At 35.7% G+C, this 17712-nt stretch overlaps 1 protein-coding gene across 1 annotated transcript in view; it reads left to right on the top strand.

Annotated features, from left to right (window-relative positions):
- The window catches only part of LOC129681949 (zinc-regulated GTPase metalloprotein activator 1-like), a 53468-nt gene extending 37907 nt beyond the window's left edge, over positions 1 to 15561 (top strand). The window contains exons 6-11 of the mRNA XM_055614173.1: positions 2858 to 2914; positions 6015 to 6063; positions 12421 to 12489; positions 12592 to 12657; positions 14180 to 14309; positions 14609 to 15561. Of these exons, the coding sequence (XP_055470148.1) occupies positions 2858 to 2914; positions 6015 to 6063; positions 12421 to 12489; positions 12592 to 12657; positions 14180 to 14309; positions 14609 to 14718 (481 nt within the window). The 3' untranslated portion in view covers positions 14719 to 15561. The remainder of the gene's footprint in view (positions 1 to 2857; positions 2915 to 6014; positions 6064 to 12420; positions 12490 to 12591; positions 12658 to 14179; positions 14310 to 14608) is intronic.
- Positions 15562 to 17712: the final 2151 nt, after the last annotated feature.

The following is a 17712-nucleotide window of genomic DNA, read 5'->3' on the forward strand; positions in this document are numbered from 1 at the left end:
AGTGACTGGCTCATTGAGCTTCCCCTCCCCTCTGAGGGAGGAGCAGCCTTACTAGGTCATAGAGGAGGACATGATAGCCAGTCCGGAAGATAGCTTATAAGCTAGGGTCAGATGGAAGGAAAGGAGGACTTCCCCTATCAGTGGACTCAGAAGGGGGCAGGGAGGAGATGAGAGAGGGAAGGAAAGAGAGAGAGGGCTATGGCTGGGATACAAGGGACTGACCCGTGATTTAAAATAATAATAATAATAATAATTTTAAAAAAAGAAAAAAACATTTATTCAGGGTGAGGGACCAAAAATTAACACATAGATTTCTCTTTGGCTTACTACCCCTATATCCACCCTGAAGGGACCCCTACTCATTTTGATTTTTATCTTTGGGACTTGTACTTTAAATTACTTGATGGCTCTCATGAAAAAATGTTTGGGAGCAATACACTAATGGTACTCAGATCCCATTATAAAAAGGTAAATCTATAGGATACAAGGGGTTATATCTAGATGACCCAAGATTGAGTCTTCAAATGATCATGGGAAAGGGGAAATGAGAGACCAAAAGATTAAAAATCAGCATCTATTAATATTTAAGGGCTGAACTAGGTGGGTGGAGAGGTCCAGGAATGCCCTGAGGGGAAGAACCTGCCTTACTGTACTCTTTCTCCACCCACTAGAGATACAGTTGCTAGGAAACTGGCCCATCCCTCTAGGGAGGGACACCAGATCATTAATGGTCTGGGGACCTTCCTATAGCCAATCAATTTAAAATGCAGCATTTTGACCAATAGATGCTTGCTAGGCAGGAATCGCCCCTGCCTTGGGCATTCTGGGAGGGACCAGAATCTTTAAATCACCCAACTAACCTGAGCACAGGGCTCTCTGCTCTCACCCCTTAGGTCGTGGGGGATGAGGGCCCAAGCTGCAGCTTGTAATGATTTATAATAAAAAGAACCTCATGTATTTAAAAAAAAAAAGATTCCAATGTAATAACTTTTTCATTTTATAAAAAAATTATTATAGATTCATATATTGTTTTTCATTGTAATTAAAAACAGAAAGGAGATGATTGAGGTTCAGCTATAGATGAAATCTAAATTCTCTTCTGAAATGTCCGAAACAAAAATTAACTCAATTTTTGCAAATAAATAAGTTCAATAGTTTGTAAAATAAAAAAAACAAACACAAAACTAAAAATCTGTCATCCATTTTTATAAATTTACCTCTATGAATTTAAACCAAACCAAATGCTGGTTGAGGTACTACGTGATTCTTCAAAAGCATTTGTTCTGACAGCCCTGTGAACTGGAAAGCTTCACTCTACTTGTGCCCTCATTCTGAACAAGTTACAGCTAGAGGTGTGGTTCTGAAGGAAGCTAATATTAATTCACACACTGGTTGTTTGACTCCTTTTGGTTTTATTGGTATACTAATTTATTTTTTGGCATTTAGGATAGTGTTTGGCACTATTCCAGTGCCTAACACATGCCTTGTCAAAGTGCTGTGCTCCCAGCCCCAAAGCTCTAGGGTTTTTTTCTCCCCCGAAGACAGGGTCTCATTATGTGGCTTGAGGGCTGTCTTGAAACTCATGTGACCAGGCTGGCTATTACCTGTTTTATCATAGAGAAGGTATAAAAGAATTAGGTTTCTGAGACTGATACTCCAACCAGGGACCATTCATGAACCCCTGCACAGATGTAGCCCATGGCAGTTCAGTGTCCAAGTGGGTTCCCTAGTAATGGGAACTGGGACTGTCTCTGACATGAATTGATTGGCCTGCTCTTTGATCACCTCCCCCTCAGGGGGGTACAGCCTTACCAGGCCACAGAGGAAGACAATGCAGCCACTCCTGATGAACCTGATAGACTAGGATAAGAAGGAAGGGGAGGAGGACCTCACCTATCAGTGGATTGGGGAAGGGACATACATGGAGAAAAGGGAGGGAGGGTAGTATTGGGAGGGGAAGAGGGAGGGAGCTACAGGTGGGATACAAAGTGAATAAACTGTAATTAGTAAAAATAAATAAATAAAGATTAAAAAATAAAGAATTAGGAAAATCCCAGAGACATTTGGAATGTATTTAAGCAACTGTCTATTTGTTACTTCTCTTGTTTCACATTTGGGATAATAGCTACTTAGAAAGGTTTATTTAAGTAACTTTAATTGAAAAAATATGGCATTTTAAAGCTTATAGAGTTATTATTGAAGGACATTTAGGTGGAAAGGAAACTTAAGTTTTTTGAAGTAGTAACAAGTAAATTTTTTTTTTGTCCTGATCTTTCCCATTTAGCTACTTTTAGGAATTTCAGGTAGAATTCTTTTACAGTATCTTTTTTTTCTTGCTGGAGATCTAATGTATCACCAAATATAATACACTAGTTAATCTTTTTTTAAAGTATTTATTTATTTTTATGTATATGAGTGTTTTGTCTGCATGTATGTATGAATACTATGTGTGTGCCTAATGTCCATGGAGATTACAAGAGGTCATCAGATCTTCTGCAACTGGAGTTCCAAACAATTGTGGGCCACCAAGATGGTACTGAGAACCAAACTCAGGTCCTCTGTAAGAATAGCAAATGCTTTAACCATTTAGCTATCTCTCCAATCCCAAGACTGATTAATCTTTACACTTAAATATTTTGATAAACGGTCTTTAGAGATTTCTCCTTTTGAGATAGGGTCTATATAGCCTAAGCTGGCCTTGAATTCGATGTCCTTGAGCCTCAGATCCTTTTATCTTCCTCCTAAATGCTGAGCTTATAGGCCTGTGCCACTGTGCTCAATTTGAAATTTTATTCTTGATTAATTCGATGTGTTTTACAGGATTTCCAATTGTTTAAATATATTTCCTTCCTTTTAGAGTTCATCTCTCAAATATATTAGATCTTCATGCCTATGATATTCTTTCTGGAATAAGGTATGTTTTCAGTATTTTGGTCATTTTTAATGTAATGTGTTTTATTCCAGCTTCTAACTGGAATGCCATTCTAACTTCAAATGCCATTTCTTTGGCATATAAGTTTGTTCTTTGTTTTATTTCCTGAAGCATGGCCTTACTTTATAACCCAGGCTGGCCTTTAAGCTTATGATCCTCTGTCTCAGCTTCCCAACTGCTGAGATTAAGGGTTTCACCTTTAATCTCAACACACCTGCCTCACAAGAAAATTTCTAATTATGATCTTGAAAGCTGTGGTAACTGGTTGTTTGGAAATCACAATGCATTTTTCTACAGAAATTTTAATGTAAATGATAATTAACCCTGAGATTAGTATTTCTTGCCAAGATTATGACACTCTTTCTAAAAATAAAATAAAATTTATGAAATACATAGGAAAATCTAACTGGCTGTTCTTATAGGCTCTTTTCCTTAGTAACAGCATTCTGTCTCATTTTGGAGGGATCTTTATGTTAAGAGATGAAAAAAAAGTTATTCTTGGATATTTGTGTTTTTTTTGTTTTGTTGCTTTGTTTTGAGACAAGATCTTGCTATGTAGTTTTGGCTGGCCTGGAACTTGCTATGTAGACTGTGGCCATGAACTCATGTGGATTTGCCTGTCTCTGCCTCTGGAGTGCTAGAATTAAAGACGTGCCACTACATCTGACTGACTGAATTATTTTTCTAGTTATACTAAGAATATATAACATAAGATCTCTCGTAATACATTTTGAAGTTATAATACAGGAGTGTTAACTTTAGTCATGATGATTTATTACACAGACTTGTGAAACTCCTGGAAACCAGTATATTCAGTTTCTGCTTCAATGGCTGTGGCATTTTGTTCTTCAGGGATAGATGGCAGGACTTCCTTCTTTTTAATGTCCATTTACATATACACAAGGAACACACATTTATTTTATTTGTTCATCTAAAAATAAACATTTAGGTTGTTTTCATATCTTAGCTATTGTAAATAATGTTTATAGTGTCTTTTAAGTTTCATTTGTGTCTACTCAAATTCATGAAAATGATACTTCTCTGGTATTTTGATTTAGTAAAACTGTTTTACTTAGGAGGTATCCTGGGTGGTTCTGTACTTGTGAGACACAAGTAGGCACCCAGCCTCCAGTCTTTAGTATTGTGTACTCTTTAAAACAACATCTACAGTAACCTGAGGATATGACATGGTGTTTTATTAGACTTCTTTATCTTATAGAGAATTTAATTCCCATTATGAGGATTTTTAAAAATGGGACTATGTTAGTGCCTAGATGTATAGAATATACAAGGCAGCGATTTCCTTGTTTTTAAGATTAAAATCTAGAGTGGTGGATATATCATCTTGCAAGTCAGAGGCTAGAATAGCCATTTTAGAAGTTAAGCCTTCAATTAAGAATGATTTTCACTTATTGCTTCTGGTGTTGGACTTACAAATTAAAATGACCATTTCATGAGCACCTGGATGAAATCTGTGTTTGCTTTTCTTAAGATCTAGTCAGTAGAAAGATAGCAATGTTTCATATATATGAATCACAAATGAGTATGTACTTATTTAAATATATCCCCATCAGACCATCTGATTGTTGCTTTCCACAGTGTGAAGCCTTCCTGATCCATTTTCCTGCTGTACCTTTTGAGTACTCAAGAGTTTTTTTTTTTTTTTTCAATATATTTGATGATGGTTGCATATGGAATATAAAAATCATTAGGAATTAGATTAATTCTTTTTCACACAAAAGATTCTGAATAATAAATTCCATGTTTTAATAGATGCTTGTCCACTAAACTAGAGTACAGTTCCTTTCCTTTTTATAATAGGGACTAAATTAAGGGCACATAATTCTGAGAACTAACCATAAATGTTCCTTGTTAATTTTTTTCTTTTTAGTATACTCATTAACAACAATGAAACATGATTTTCCAACAATTTTCTAATCTCATTCTACTTTTGATTAAGAACAGTTATGTTTTAGCAATACTTAAAGGAGTATGTATATAATGTTGTCCCTCTTGTAGATGAGGCTCTTGCATGGCTTTCTTTTTGCTTAGCTGTTAAACAAGAGAATCCTTTCCTAAGCAACCAGCTGGGAAGGATTTAACTTGACACTTTCCCTACTAAGACCCCCCCCCCCCCAGTGTGAGTCATTCTTTCCATAGTTCCTACAGCCTAAACTTGTTGTTACTAATTTACCCCTCACCGTGCTTCAAGACCTGACATCTGCAAGGCTTTAAGTACCTTGTCTCCCTTCTGCCCTGTCCTCATCAGTATCTAAATGTGTGCTAGAGTTGTTGTGGTAATAATTTGTTCTGCATATTGGTCTTCTGGCTCTTCTCATAACAGAGCAATGCATTCTTAAGATTCTGACTTCATTTTTTTCCTTCTCTGCCTCTTCCCCCCCTTTTGAGAACGCTCTGGCTGTCCTAGAACTCACTATGTAGACCAGGCTGGCTTCGAACTCCTCAGTGCTGGGATTAAAGGTGTGCACCACTATGCCTGGCTTCATTTTTTTCTTTACTGGTAACTGACTATATAGGAAATTTGTATTTGGATTTTGTTTGTCCTTAAATAATAGATATGTTCGTCCAAGGGAAACTTGTAGTAAGGGAAATTTTACATTTTTAACTTTTCAGGCTACCAGCATATTTTATATTAGGAAGCATAGAGAAGTAAGAAATGTAGAAGCACTATAAAAAGGTCATGTATGTTTCCATGTTGAAATTATTATATTAACCTGTGGGAATAATTAAGAAATCTACTGACATTTAACAATAGAATGTTGCTGAAACAGTTTTCTCCTCATTATATGATACTTATGTGATTGTGTGTGCATTCAAAAACATGTTTTATAACTTAGATATGTCAGCTTTTCTCTACTTTTCTATACCTCTCTCAACTTTTCTATACATAAATTGCTTATATGTATAAATTTAAAATACATAAAGAGTAAGTAAAATTGGAACCTTGGGGTAGATTCAGTTATGGAATGCTTGTTCCTTAGTTGGCATTGTGTCTCTAGGTAATAGATAATGTTAAATCAGAAGTATATTGATCTTTGAATCTGTAACTCGTTGTTCTTAGTTTGCAGAAAAAACTCCAGCATGTGTCAACAGCACCCCACCTTGATCAGGTAAAAATAAAAATATAAAATATCTAGTTCAACTAAGTTGAGATATTTTTATTAGATTTCTATCTAAAATATTATTTATAGACTAAGTTGGCAGTTTTAAGAGTTGTACATGTCTTTGAGGTTGTGTGATCTAGTTTAGCATGAGAGTCTGTCACATGTTAAGCTTTCTAATCCTCCTCCAAGTTTCCTAATATTTTAAAAAATCTTGTATTCAAGCTTATCTTGGTGAGAATTTCTACATAAGTGAAACCTGGGGGTTCTATCTGTATTCTGCTTTAAATGTATTTAACTAATTGGTTAAGGGAAAATAAAGGATGGCTTATTTAAATAAAAATCTGACCTTGAATTTTACCTTCAATAGCACTATAAATTTGAACTCTACAAATTTATAGGTTGTGGTTCTCCAGGATGAAATTTAAGAAACTAGGAACAAAGTAGATATATTTTTCACTAAAGGATGCTTCTCCTAAGCAAGTCCTAGAGGTTAGAACTTTAAGCTAATTCCTTTATTTCATTTAAAGCAGTGAGGGGGCTTGTGAGTGAGTTGTGTGCCTGACTCATCATCTGTCTAGAGCTGTAACTGAGTTCTCAAGTTTTTATCACTTGTAATGGGGCCAAGATAACAACAGTCCCTTGTACATTTGTCTTCTATTTGGCTCGTGTTCATAGGAGGCTGTACCACCATGTGCATGGCAGAGTTCTCAGAGAATTTAATACCTCTAAAATGAGTAAGTGAGAGAAATAGTAAGTCCCTGGTAGTGTAATTTGTGGGGAAATTAAGTGTATATGACATTTACTAGTAGTCTTAGAATGAAATTGAAACACATTTGTATTGAGCTTCTAGGTTCAGGAAATGTCAAGTTAAAAGATGAAGAAAATGGAATCCTCACAAGAATCTTTTTGATGGCCAGTATCTGCATGCACGCCATCATGGTATTTATAACATCATGCAGTGTGATTTGTAATGTTCTCCCTTGTATTACTCTACAGATTCTTTAAAAATAATTATTCATTATGTAGCATAGGACTTGATATGTAATAGCAGTTCAGTGAATATTTATGAAAGGAATAAGCTTAGATTCTTAAATAGCGGTATAATTCAGAGACACTTTTGGAGCATTCTGCTTGCCTTCCCGACTTTCCCGCCATTCTTATTATCCAAATTCAGATACTCCATAGTCTCTTCCACTCAGATCTCCAGAAATGATGCCTAGATACATGCATATTAATCCTTGCTTTAACATTTTATTATGAATATTTTCAGTGCTGTGCAAAAAGTAAAGATACTAAAATGGATCTCTTGTTCACATCATTTTGTTTAAATGGTGTCAATATTTTGCCAAATTTGTGTTTTCCCAACATTCCTTTGCTGGAGTTTAGAATATATTTTTTAAATAGTAAGTTTCAAACATACATAAAAGTAGAATAGTGTAAAGAATCTGTATATACTTATACACTGTATATACTCCTGCCACAGTCTATTGAAGCAAATCCCAGACGTTACATCATTTCACCAGTAAATAGGGCATGTCTGTTTTTGTTAAAACTGAACGTGAGATTCTGACATACTGTCCTGCTTTAAGTGCATAAACATAGGGCAGAGGAATATTCCAGACAAAAGGATCTGGGATTCAAGCATGAACCTTTTCACTGGGTTTAGTGGATCAGAGCTATAGAGGAAGAACTGCATCTCTTCTTCACCAATTGGCAATTTCAGGTTGCAGTACCCATCATAAATAAGACAGATTAGCAGGAAGAAAGCATACCAGTTTACCTAACTAGTTGATATATGGAAGTCTTCATAATGAAGTCCTTAAGAATTGGATAAACCTGAATGTTTTTGTTTTAGGTTTAATGAATAATGAAGAGTTGTGGAGAAATAAGATAGGGAAAAGAATATGACCTAACAGTACTAAATCAGAAGATTTAACAAAAGCTTATTTGTTTAGAGTTTTTTGGTTTGTTTAGTTTTTTGGTTTTTTTTTGTTTTTTTTTTTTTTTGTGACCTTTATCTTCAAAGATATTTGTGATCATCCACTGCTCTAGGGACTTGGACCTGACTAGGGCAGTGAGGGAATGAAAAGATAGGCACAGACAGACAGAAACACAGAAAAGCTGGGATTGGGTGGTCTGGGCTCTTGACTGAAAAACTTTAGCACACTAGAGTTGAACAGAATTTATTGTCTAGAGCAGGACCAAGGAGACAGGTTTGACTAATCTTGGTAGTCTCTGCAGGGGAGCAGACTTCAGGCCGTAAACATCTGGTTACTAGTAGCCATTCTCTGCATACACTGTCAATACTTGCAAGGAGGGCTTTGCCATTCCTCTTAATCTGATGCTGCAGGGTTCTTGACATGGCTGTGCCAATAATAAGAACACATACGCACCCACTCAGGACTTCTTCCCCTCCCTACAGATAAGGATGTCCTTTCTTGTTGGCATTTATCACATAAGAATCTTATTATCTGTTACATGAATAGCTCAGAAATCAGTCCTTTGTTTTATGACTTATTTCAGGGAAAAGTCAGGATAGGGTGGGGTGGATAAGAGTGGTTTTCCTTTTCTGTTTCTCAAATGCCAGAGAGTTGTATTTTGGGCTAGAGTGCTATATTGGTTACTTTTCTCATTGTGGTAACAAAATACCTGACAAGAGCAACTTAAGGAAGGAAGGATTGAGGATTCTAATGAGTTAACTGGGAAAATAAGCCAAATCAATAAACTAAAGTTACTGTTAATCCTATTTTAAGGGAATTTATTAGGCTTTAGTTTTCTGAATTATTGCCTCATTTTTCTGCTTTTGTGTTGCTAGCCATGGGAAGATACTCCATTTTAGATTCAAAGCAAAAATAAATTAAAAAGTCTAGTCTGAGGTTGGTATGAGCTTAGGATATGATTTATATAAGTTACTGAAGTTTTATTCCTGAGAAATATTTACTATAATTCACATTTTTTATTTTATATCATTCCTTGTTTAATCCCAATAAAGATGAGCTGGAGAGGGAATATAGAACGCCCAGGTGGCAGTCTATAGTTAGCTTTATTTTTAGAAGGAATTTTGGATTTTATATTTTTACCATAATTTATAGCTTTCATCTTTTTTAAGTTTTTCTCATATGAAAAGAACTTAATTGGTATGAAAAGCTACAATTCCAAAATTAGCAATCATCTACTTGAACCCTTTTATGTATTATCTCAATTTTAAGAATCAGTTGTGCCTACTGCTGGAATTAATTATATTCTTTTAAAATACTAAGTGATAACAAGGTGTTGTGATGCCTGCCTCTAATGCCTGTGTTTCCAGTTCTGAGGAGGTAGATGCAGGTGGATCAACAGTTCAAAGCTGGCCTGGGTTACTTGAGACTGTCTCAGAAAACCAAAATTAACTGAACAAAGTCATGTCCTTAAACTGCAAAAGAAAAAAATGCTTTAAAAATCTTTAAGCTAACAATAAACCAGAGAGTGTATTGAGTCTTGTGTTGAAACATTCTTAGTAGTAAAAACTAAGTTGTTCAATTTGAATGAAATACATTTGTAAGTTTTTTTAAGACAGTTATTTTCTTTTGAAATTTGATACATTGTGTCTCATTTGATATCCTTTTACAGTATAAGGAAATACAGGATTTTAGGTACTTTTAGCAATCTCTTTAATAACAAAAATTACCATTTTACTTAAATGCATAATATTACTCTGAACTACAAAAACCATCAATAGTTTTAAAGGAGGATATGTTTACTAAGATCTTAAAATAAGTACCTTATATTGTTGTGGAAAACTGCTTAAGCTGATCTCTGTCCTCTAAAGAAATTGTAACTGTTCATAAGGCAGTATTGTTAGCTGTGTGGCTGTTGTACAGCAGGACTTTGTGTCTTGTGGGATTCAAATAGGACTCACTGAACGCTCCTCAGTGCTGTCCCCACAGCACCAAGGAGCTGTCATTTTATTTTCTGACTTTTGTAAGTTTAACTATTTTAAGTTCTTAATAAAAGTGGAATCGTACAATATTTGTCCTATTTCTGGCTCATTTCACCAAGCATAGAATCTTCAAGGTTTATTTACATTTTGCTATGTGGCAGAATTTTCTTCCTTCTTTTCCTTCCCTCCCTCTTTCCCTTCATTTCTTCCTTCCTTCATTCCTTTTTTCCTGAGACTAAATAATAATCCATTGTATGTACACATTGCTTTTTAAAAAACTCATTTGAGTTTATTTCTAGCTTTTTGTTTAGTTCTTATAACAAAGTACAGGTAGAGCCTTCACAATCTATATTTTCCATTCTGTGTAGCCAACTGCAGTCCAAAATATTAAGTGGAAAAATTTAAAAATAAATAATTCATCATGTAAAACTGCATGCTGTTCTGAGTCATTATGAATCCTTTCACCATTCTGCTGTGTCCTGGGAGCTGTGTGGATCATCCCATTGTCTGTAGTAACCATGCTGAATATAGTACCTGTCCATCACTCACTTAGTTGGCATCTCTGTTGCCAGGTCTACTGTCACATATCATAATGCTTATGTTCAAATGACCCTTATGCTACTGAATCACCTCCCAAAGCACAACACTAATAATGTTGACAATATAGATGTGTCAAGGAGAAGCTGGAGAGTGCTTCCTTTATGTTAAAATGTGAAAGTTCTTGACTTAATATGAAATGGAAAGCAAATCATTGCCAAAATTTATTAGAATACATTTAATTCACCAACAAAATACCTTAACTTCTCAAATTTTCTTGTTAAATTTGTGAAAGTAGTTTAAGACCCCTAAAGGCAGGGTAACAGATTTAGATTGCTAAGATCTATGGTCAGAATTAATCTTCTGTCTACGATAATTGTGAAGGAGGAAACTCATGCTAATTTTGCAGTAGGATTTAAAGAATGGAAGTTATGACCATGGTCTGTAAGTGCTTAGTTAAGATTGAAAAGGCAATACCTTGTTGCTCAGTATTGTCAGTAGTTTCATGCAAATACCAGAATTATTGGATTGTATGTCCCACAGATGAGGGTAAGTGCTCTTCTATGCCTTACATTTTAAAGTTCACATGCCTTTTTAAATTGACTTTATTTCTGATACCTGATTAAGAAAGCACTCTCCACTTTGCATATTGACAACATCAGAGGATTAAGTGTCAGCATATTGATTGCCTGACATTGATCTTTAATGCTTTTATCTAGTCTATGTTTGCTTAAAAGACAATTCTGTAGCTGGGCAAGCTGTTGCACACCTGAAGTCCCAGCATGCTAAGGTTGAAACAGTGGGGATTGTGAGTTCAAAACCAGCTTGGGAAACATAGCAAGACCCTGTTTTGTAACCGTGAAACAAAAGTTAAATAAATGAATAAAACTACTGGATTTAATTTTCTTCTACAGTTTTTATGTGGTGTTCTAAAATTCTTGGGGAAATGAGCATTTCTAAGAAGCTTGAGCTGGGGTGGGAGAGATGGCTCAGCAGTTAAGAATACTCACTGCTATTCCAGAGGACCCAGGTTTAATTCCCACCACCCACATGGCAGTTTATAACTGTCTGTAGTTCCTGTTCCAGGAGATCCAACACCCTCAAATAGACGTACATGTGGTCAACTAACAATGTACATAATTTTTTTTTTAATATTTTGAGCTTGGTTGAAGCATCTTACTATCCATGGTGGGAATGTGTTTCTTAATACCATGCTTAGCCTTCGGGTATTTTCATTGCTAAGTTTGAGGTTTGGGGTTATAGTGTTGGCAAAAAGATGTTTGAATTTATTCATTTAACCTGTTAGTGGAAACTCTAAGCTTCTTTAGAGACCTCAGATCTATCAAGATCAAGAGAAAAAAATAAGTCTGAATTTCTTAAGTGATGTTGTGAAGGACGTAAGCCAGAAACGCCACTGCTGCTAGCCTCACCGAGAACTCCTTTCACTCTGCACAAAGCTTACTCATTTAGAGACCAAACATGGCTTTCTTTCTCTAAGAGAGCACTTTTGTTTTGAGCAGGATCAGGGTAGTTTATTTTTCTGAGCTTCATCTGCCCAACTCCCCAGGATTGTTGTGAAGAACAAATGAAAAGATGAGATGACACAGGCATAATGTACACAGTGTATGCCACAGTCCTTTTTTGCTCAGGACCCTTATGAGAAAGGTTTTTGGGGAATTGTTTGTTTGTTTTTGTAAATACTAAACTGTTGATTATACTTTGTACAATTGATAATTCCAAAATCACTAAAACAAGAGAGAAATAAGAACTGATAATATAACTGGTCAGCTAAAACTTCATATTAAAAGATGAAGAATTTCATTTTTTTTTCATCTTAAAACTGGTTATAATTTTAAAAATAGGTGGATGAGTCTATAAAAATTATGGATTATTCTCTTAATTTACAGAGTATTGTTACAATCACATTTGAAGTACCAGGAAGTGCAAAGGAAGAGAGTCTAAATGTATTTATCCAGGTGAATACAATTTTTAACTGATTAATGATTCATCAGCCACTTTGTTGCGTAGTTGTTGCATTAGCAGTTCTTGGTCTTATGAAATTGTGTCGCCTGATACAGAATCTCCTGTGGGAAAAGAACGTAGAAAACAAGGACGGCTGCTGCATGGAGGTCATACGGCTGAAGGTGCAGTGTGCAGTTTGCCCTCACAGACTTTGGAGAGAGTATCCTTTTTTGGTTGCTATGTAAAAACCATATTTGGTTTTAAACAGAAACACTAGTTTTAGTACAAATAACCTTTGTCTGCCCTCGTTTTCATCATTCTTGTTGCTGAAAAGGAGCTTTAGAAATCAGTGTAAAAAACATGGTTTATTTACACAGCTTCATTTAGTGTTACAGCTAAAATAACCTGTGTGTCTTGGACCATTAGTCTGGATCTCCTCACCCAGGTGTTCCCAGCAGTTATCTGGCTCATAAGTTTGACACTGTCAAAACTGTTCTTCTCTGCACAGATTGGTCACTTAGGGAAATCGTTTATTTTTTCAAGAAAGTGTCATTTAACAGAGAAATAATGTTGGAAATTCTGCTACTGCTGAATCTTAAGTTACTTGATGCATTTAGCAGACACTAAACATTTGTCATGTCTTATACAAAGGTACAAAATACTAGAATTCTTGTTCAGTTTTTGGAAAGCCATTCATATTACTTGACATTTGGATGTGTGTGTGTGTGTGTGTGTGTGTGTGTGTATGTGTGCGCATTTGTGTTTGTCTCTCTAAATGTGAGCACATACATAACACAATATGCACATGGAGGTCAGAGAACAACTTTTTGGGAGTCAGTTCTCTCTTACTGTGGGTCCTGGGAATCGAACTCAGTTTGTCAAGTTTTTGAGGTAAGTGTCTTTACTAACTGAGCCAGCCACCTTGCTACCCCAACACTGAACATTTATTCAGATGAATATAATACCTTTTATTTGATCATTGCCTAATTTTATTATAATACATTTCCAAAACAAATTCACCAACAAAATACCTTTACTTCTCAAATTTTCTTGGTAAATTTGTGAAAGTAGTTTAAGACCCTTAAAGGCAGGATAACAGATATTTATCACTTTCAGGTTTCTGTTGTGATAAATAACATTGAAAAATCTCAATATATTAATTTTATCATTAAAAAAGGAACCATTGCCGGGCCTGGTGTTACACAGTCAGGCAAGTGGATCCCTGCAAGTTCAAGGCCAGCCTGGCCTGTATAGCAAGTTTCAGGCCAGTCAGGGCTTGATAGCAAGACCCTGTCCTAAAACAAAAACAAAAAACAAAAAACTGAAAATGAGAAAAAGAAAGAAAGTAATTATTTTTAAAAAGTAGCCAGGCATGGTGGTCCACACCTTTAATCCCAGCACTCAGGAGGCAGAGGCAGGCAGATTTAAGAATTTGAGGCCAGCATTGTCTACAGTGTGAGTTCCAGGACAGCCAAGACCACACAGAAAAACCCTCTTGAGAGTGTACGCATAGGGGAGGGGCTATCATTGTACACAAAATTACTAGAAGTTTGAAGAAACTTAAAAGATGCAAATATTTGAAGCAAATGATTTTTATAGCTTTGTCATGAGTTTGTTTTTTAAAAAGTAATAATATCAGATTTGATTTACTATTTCTGCTTGCAAATTTGAGCCAGAGCTGAGTGACCATTGTTCTTTGAGCAGGGAGTGGTGTCCATCAAAGACAAACCACAGCAAATGATTGTGCAAGGCATCCATGAGCTCTATGACCTGGAAGAGAGCCTAGTGAGTTGGAAGGATGATGCTGAGAGAACATGTCAGCTGGTCTTTATTGGTAAGTAACAGAAAGGTCTGAAGAAAAATACAAAAATAGATTTGAAGGAGATGTAATGTGTGTTACTTAACCAGTATTAACTAAATAAGCTTGTATATTTGTCTGAATCATGCATAATGTACGATTTTGCTAGAACTTTATTCTTCAAATGACTTAGAAAATTGACTGTAAGCACTAACTTGGTTTTAAGGCTTATCTAGAAAATTGTAGAAGGAATCATGCATTTAACACTCTGGAATTGACAGGCGAACTCTTGTTTTAATAAGCAGCATGTAATCGCTATTTTGTTGTCTTCTCAGGCAAAAATTTAGATAAGGATGTTCTTCAGCAGCTCTTCATTACTGCTGTGGCAGAGGCCGAAGAGCAGAGGACAACACTGGGCAAAGATCAAGTTTGTCCATCACACTAGAAACTGCTTCTTAACAAAAGAACTGATAAGAAAAACAAAGATCAGTTTCCTACTGGATATACTTCAATGTTGAATTCGTTCATTGCTTCTGTTGTGAGTTGGGAGTATACTTTATGAAGTATTTATTTTATAAAGTATACAAAATTTTAGTAAATTATTATGAAAATACTTGATACTCATACAATAAAATATATCCTCTGAAGGTTTTTTTGAGAAAAATATTTCTCAAAAATTCCAGAATTTTTTTGAATCTTAAGCATGAATGCTGATAACTTATACATCATTTTTTGTGAAAATGATGGCAAACTTTTACCATTTTCATTTTACCTTAAAACTTAAGGTAATTGTAGAAATATAATGATCATATTGATAATAACAACAACAACAAAACCCCCAAATACTGTAATTGTATTTAAAAAGATGTTTAACCTTTATTTTTATGTTATGTGTATGGGTGTTTTGCCTGCATGTATGTCTGAACCATGTACATCCAGTGCCTGAGCAGTGTAGAAGAGAGCACTGGATCCTCTAGGACTGGAGTCACAGATGATTGTAACTCTCTATGTGGTTACTGGGAATTAACCTCAGGTCCTCTGGAACAGCCAGCACTCCTAACCACTGAGCCATCTCTTCAGCTCTGTCACCGTGTTTTTAGTGGAATGCAGCTTTACTGTTTCTAAAGACTGAAAGAGGAAGAAATTTGAGTCAAAGAAATTGAATGATATCATACAATCAGTGCCAAACTGATGTTGTAATGATACTTCAGTTCTTTGTTCTGTATTATATATGTTATAATTGTAGAACTTTAAACTTTAGTTTTATTGCTGATATTAAATTCATTTTACCTACTATGAAGTGTGTTAGTTTTCTGTATATTTTGAAAAGTTATGAGGTACACTCCTTCTAACTGTAACTGCAGACACTATTTATTTGTATATGTGTGTGTATGCGTATCACAGTGTGCGTGTGTGCATGTGCACACAGGAACTTCCAGCCAGTTTTCTTGTTTTTGCTTCCCATCTCACGGTCAAAGTGTTAGAGCTGGGATTATAAACCCCAAACAAGTGTGAATTCTAGTTGCCAGAGTTTTATGGCGAGCACTTTTACCTGTAGCTCAGCAATCTTACTGGCCTCACAGATAACTTTTTAAAAAATATTTCTAAAATTATACACATGTATGCATGTGAACATGTGTGTTGGTACCTATAGAGACCTGAAAAGGCATCGTGGTCCCCTTGAGCTGGGCTAACATGCAGTTGTGAGTCACTGTGTATGTTGGCAATTGAACTCAGGTCTTCTGCACATTAACAGTACAAAAATCTTTATTCTCCTTTCACTCATCATATTGTCCAGGAAATATGTATCTGATTGGCATAATTCCACACATACTGTTTAAAGGACCACTGAGGGAATTGACCAGTGGTCTCAGCTCTCAGTATCTTACTTCTCAATTTCCTTAATTCCTGAAAATCTGATATATCATGTCCAAAAATGACAGGGGCTTTCTTACTTATGGTTACTTATGGTTCCGTAGAGCAGTGGTTTTCAATCTTCCTAATGCTGCAACCCTTTTACACAGTTCCTCATGTTGTGGTGACCACAACCATGAAATTATTTTCATTGCTACTTTATACTATAATTTTGTAACTTATGAACTGTAATCTAATATGTGACCTCTGTGAAAGGGTGATTTGACCAGCAGAGGGATTTGATTCACAGGTTGAGACTGTTGCTCTAAAGGCACAGAACTGATAGAATGCCAACTATGGTTATCTCCTGACAGGAAGAATCCTGCAGCTGTCCAGTCCACAAGGCTGGATTCTCAGTTGGTCTTCAGTGTATGTTGGGATCCCAAAGAAGCAGGTTCTAATACTAGCGAAGGAATGCCATAGCTGTAGGATAGAGTATTGTCAAGTAGGCAAACAGCAAAAGCTTCCTTCTTCCATGCCCTTTTATGTGGGCTGCCAATGGAAGGTGTGACCCATTCTTAGAGTGGATCTTCTGACCTCAAAGGATCTGATCAAGAAAAATTCTTCATAGGTGTGCTTAGCTGCTTGGGTTTTAGTTGATTCCAAATGTAATCACTTTGACTAGAAATATTAGCCACCACAAGGAGATTGTAAAAAAAAAATAATAATCACTTTACTCAGTATTACAGTTTCAGAAGTGGAGTATATTTCCTTTAAGAAGTAAATCAAGAAGAAAATGCTACTTAATGTAGTTGATACTATGATACTTGGTTCAAAATAGATCATCAGGAAAAGTGCTGTAATTAATTCTCTGATACAAAATTCCAGTCTCAGCTTGTCTCTGCCCCCAGATTAAAAACAATTCCTATTTGGTGGGTGGTATCTATGGCTGTGGCATACGTGTAAAGGTCAGAGGACAATGTTGTGGATTGATTTTTCTCCTTTCACCTTTACTGAGTTCTGTTGTTGAACTCAGGTCATTGACTATTCACTGAGCCATTCATTGGCACTTGGATTACTCTTAATACAGTGAGAACTAGAGCATTGAGAGCTGAAAGATGATTTAAGTGTGAGCTATGTGAGCAAGTAGTTGTCCCTGTTGTGAAGTTGAAAGTGATACTGTTGTAAATGTCATTGTGCACACTTCTATATGCATATTACTCTAGAGTGTGTGTGAAGTCACTAGCATATTGGACTTGCACATTTAAATTTTTAATGGATATTGATAAATTGCCTTTCCAAATCTATATCTTTTAATATATCTATAGCTTATTCACTAGTTATATGAAAGTACCCATTTTCCTAAATACCATTAAACCATATTTTTAGCTTCTATGATGAGTGGACAGGCATATCGGTGTTTTATATTTTATTTTGTACTGCATATTGTTTTTATTCCTTAAAAGGCATATTGTCCTGCTTCCCCCACCCCCTGTCCCAAGAATGAAGTATTTCCCAGTGATCAGAGTCTTATTTTAACTATATCTTCAGGAGACTTTGGACCTTGCTTCAGCTGTTCTAAGGA

Source organism: Psammomys obesus, unplaced genomic scaffold (assembly GCF_907164565.1).
Source record: "Psammomys obesus unplaced genomic scaffold, mPsaObe1.curated_primary_1811, whole genome shotgun sequence".
NCBI classification, from domain to species: domain Eukaryota; kingdom Metazoa; phylum Chordata; class Mammalia; order Rodentia; family Muridae; genus Psammomys; species Psammomys obesus.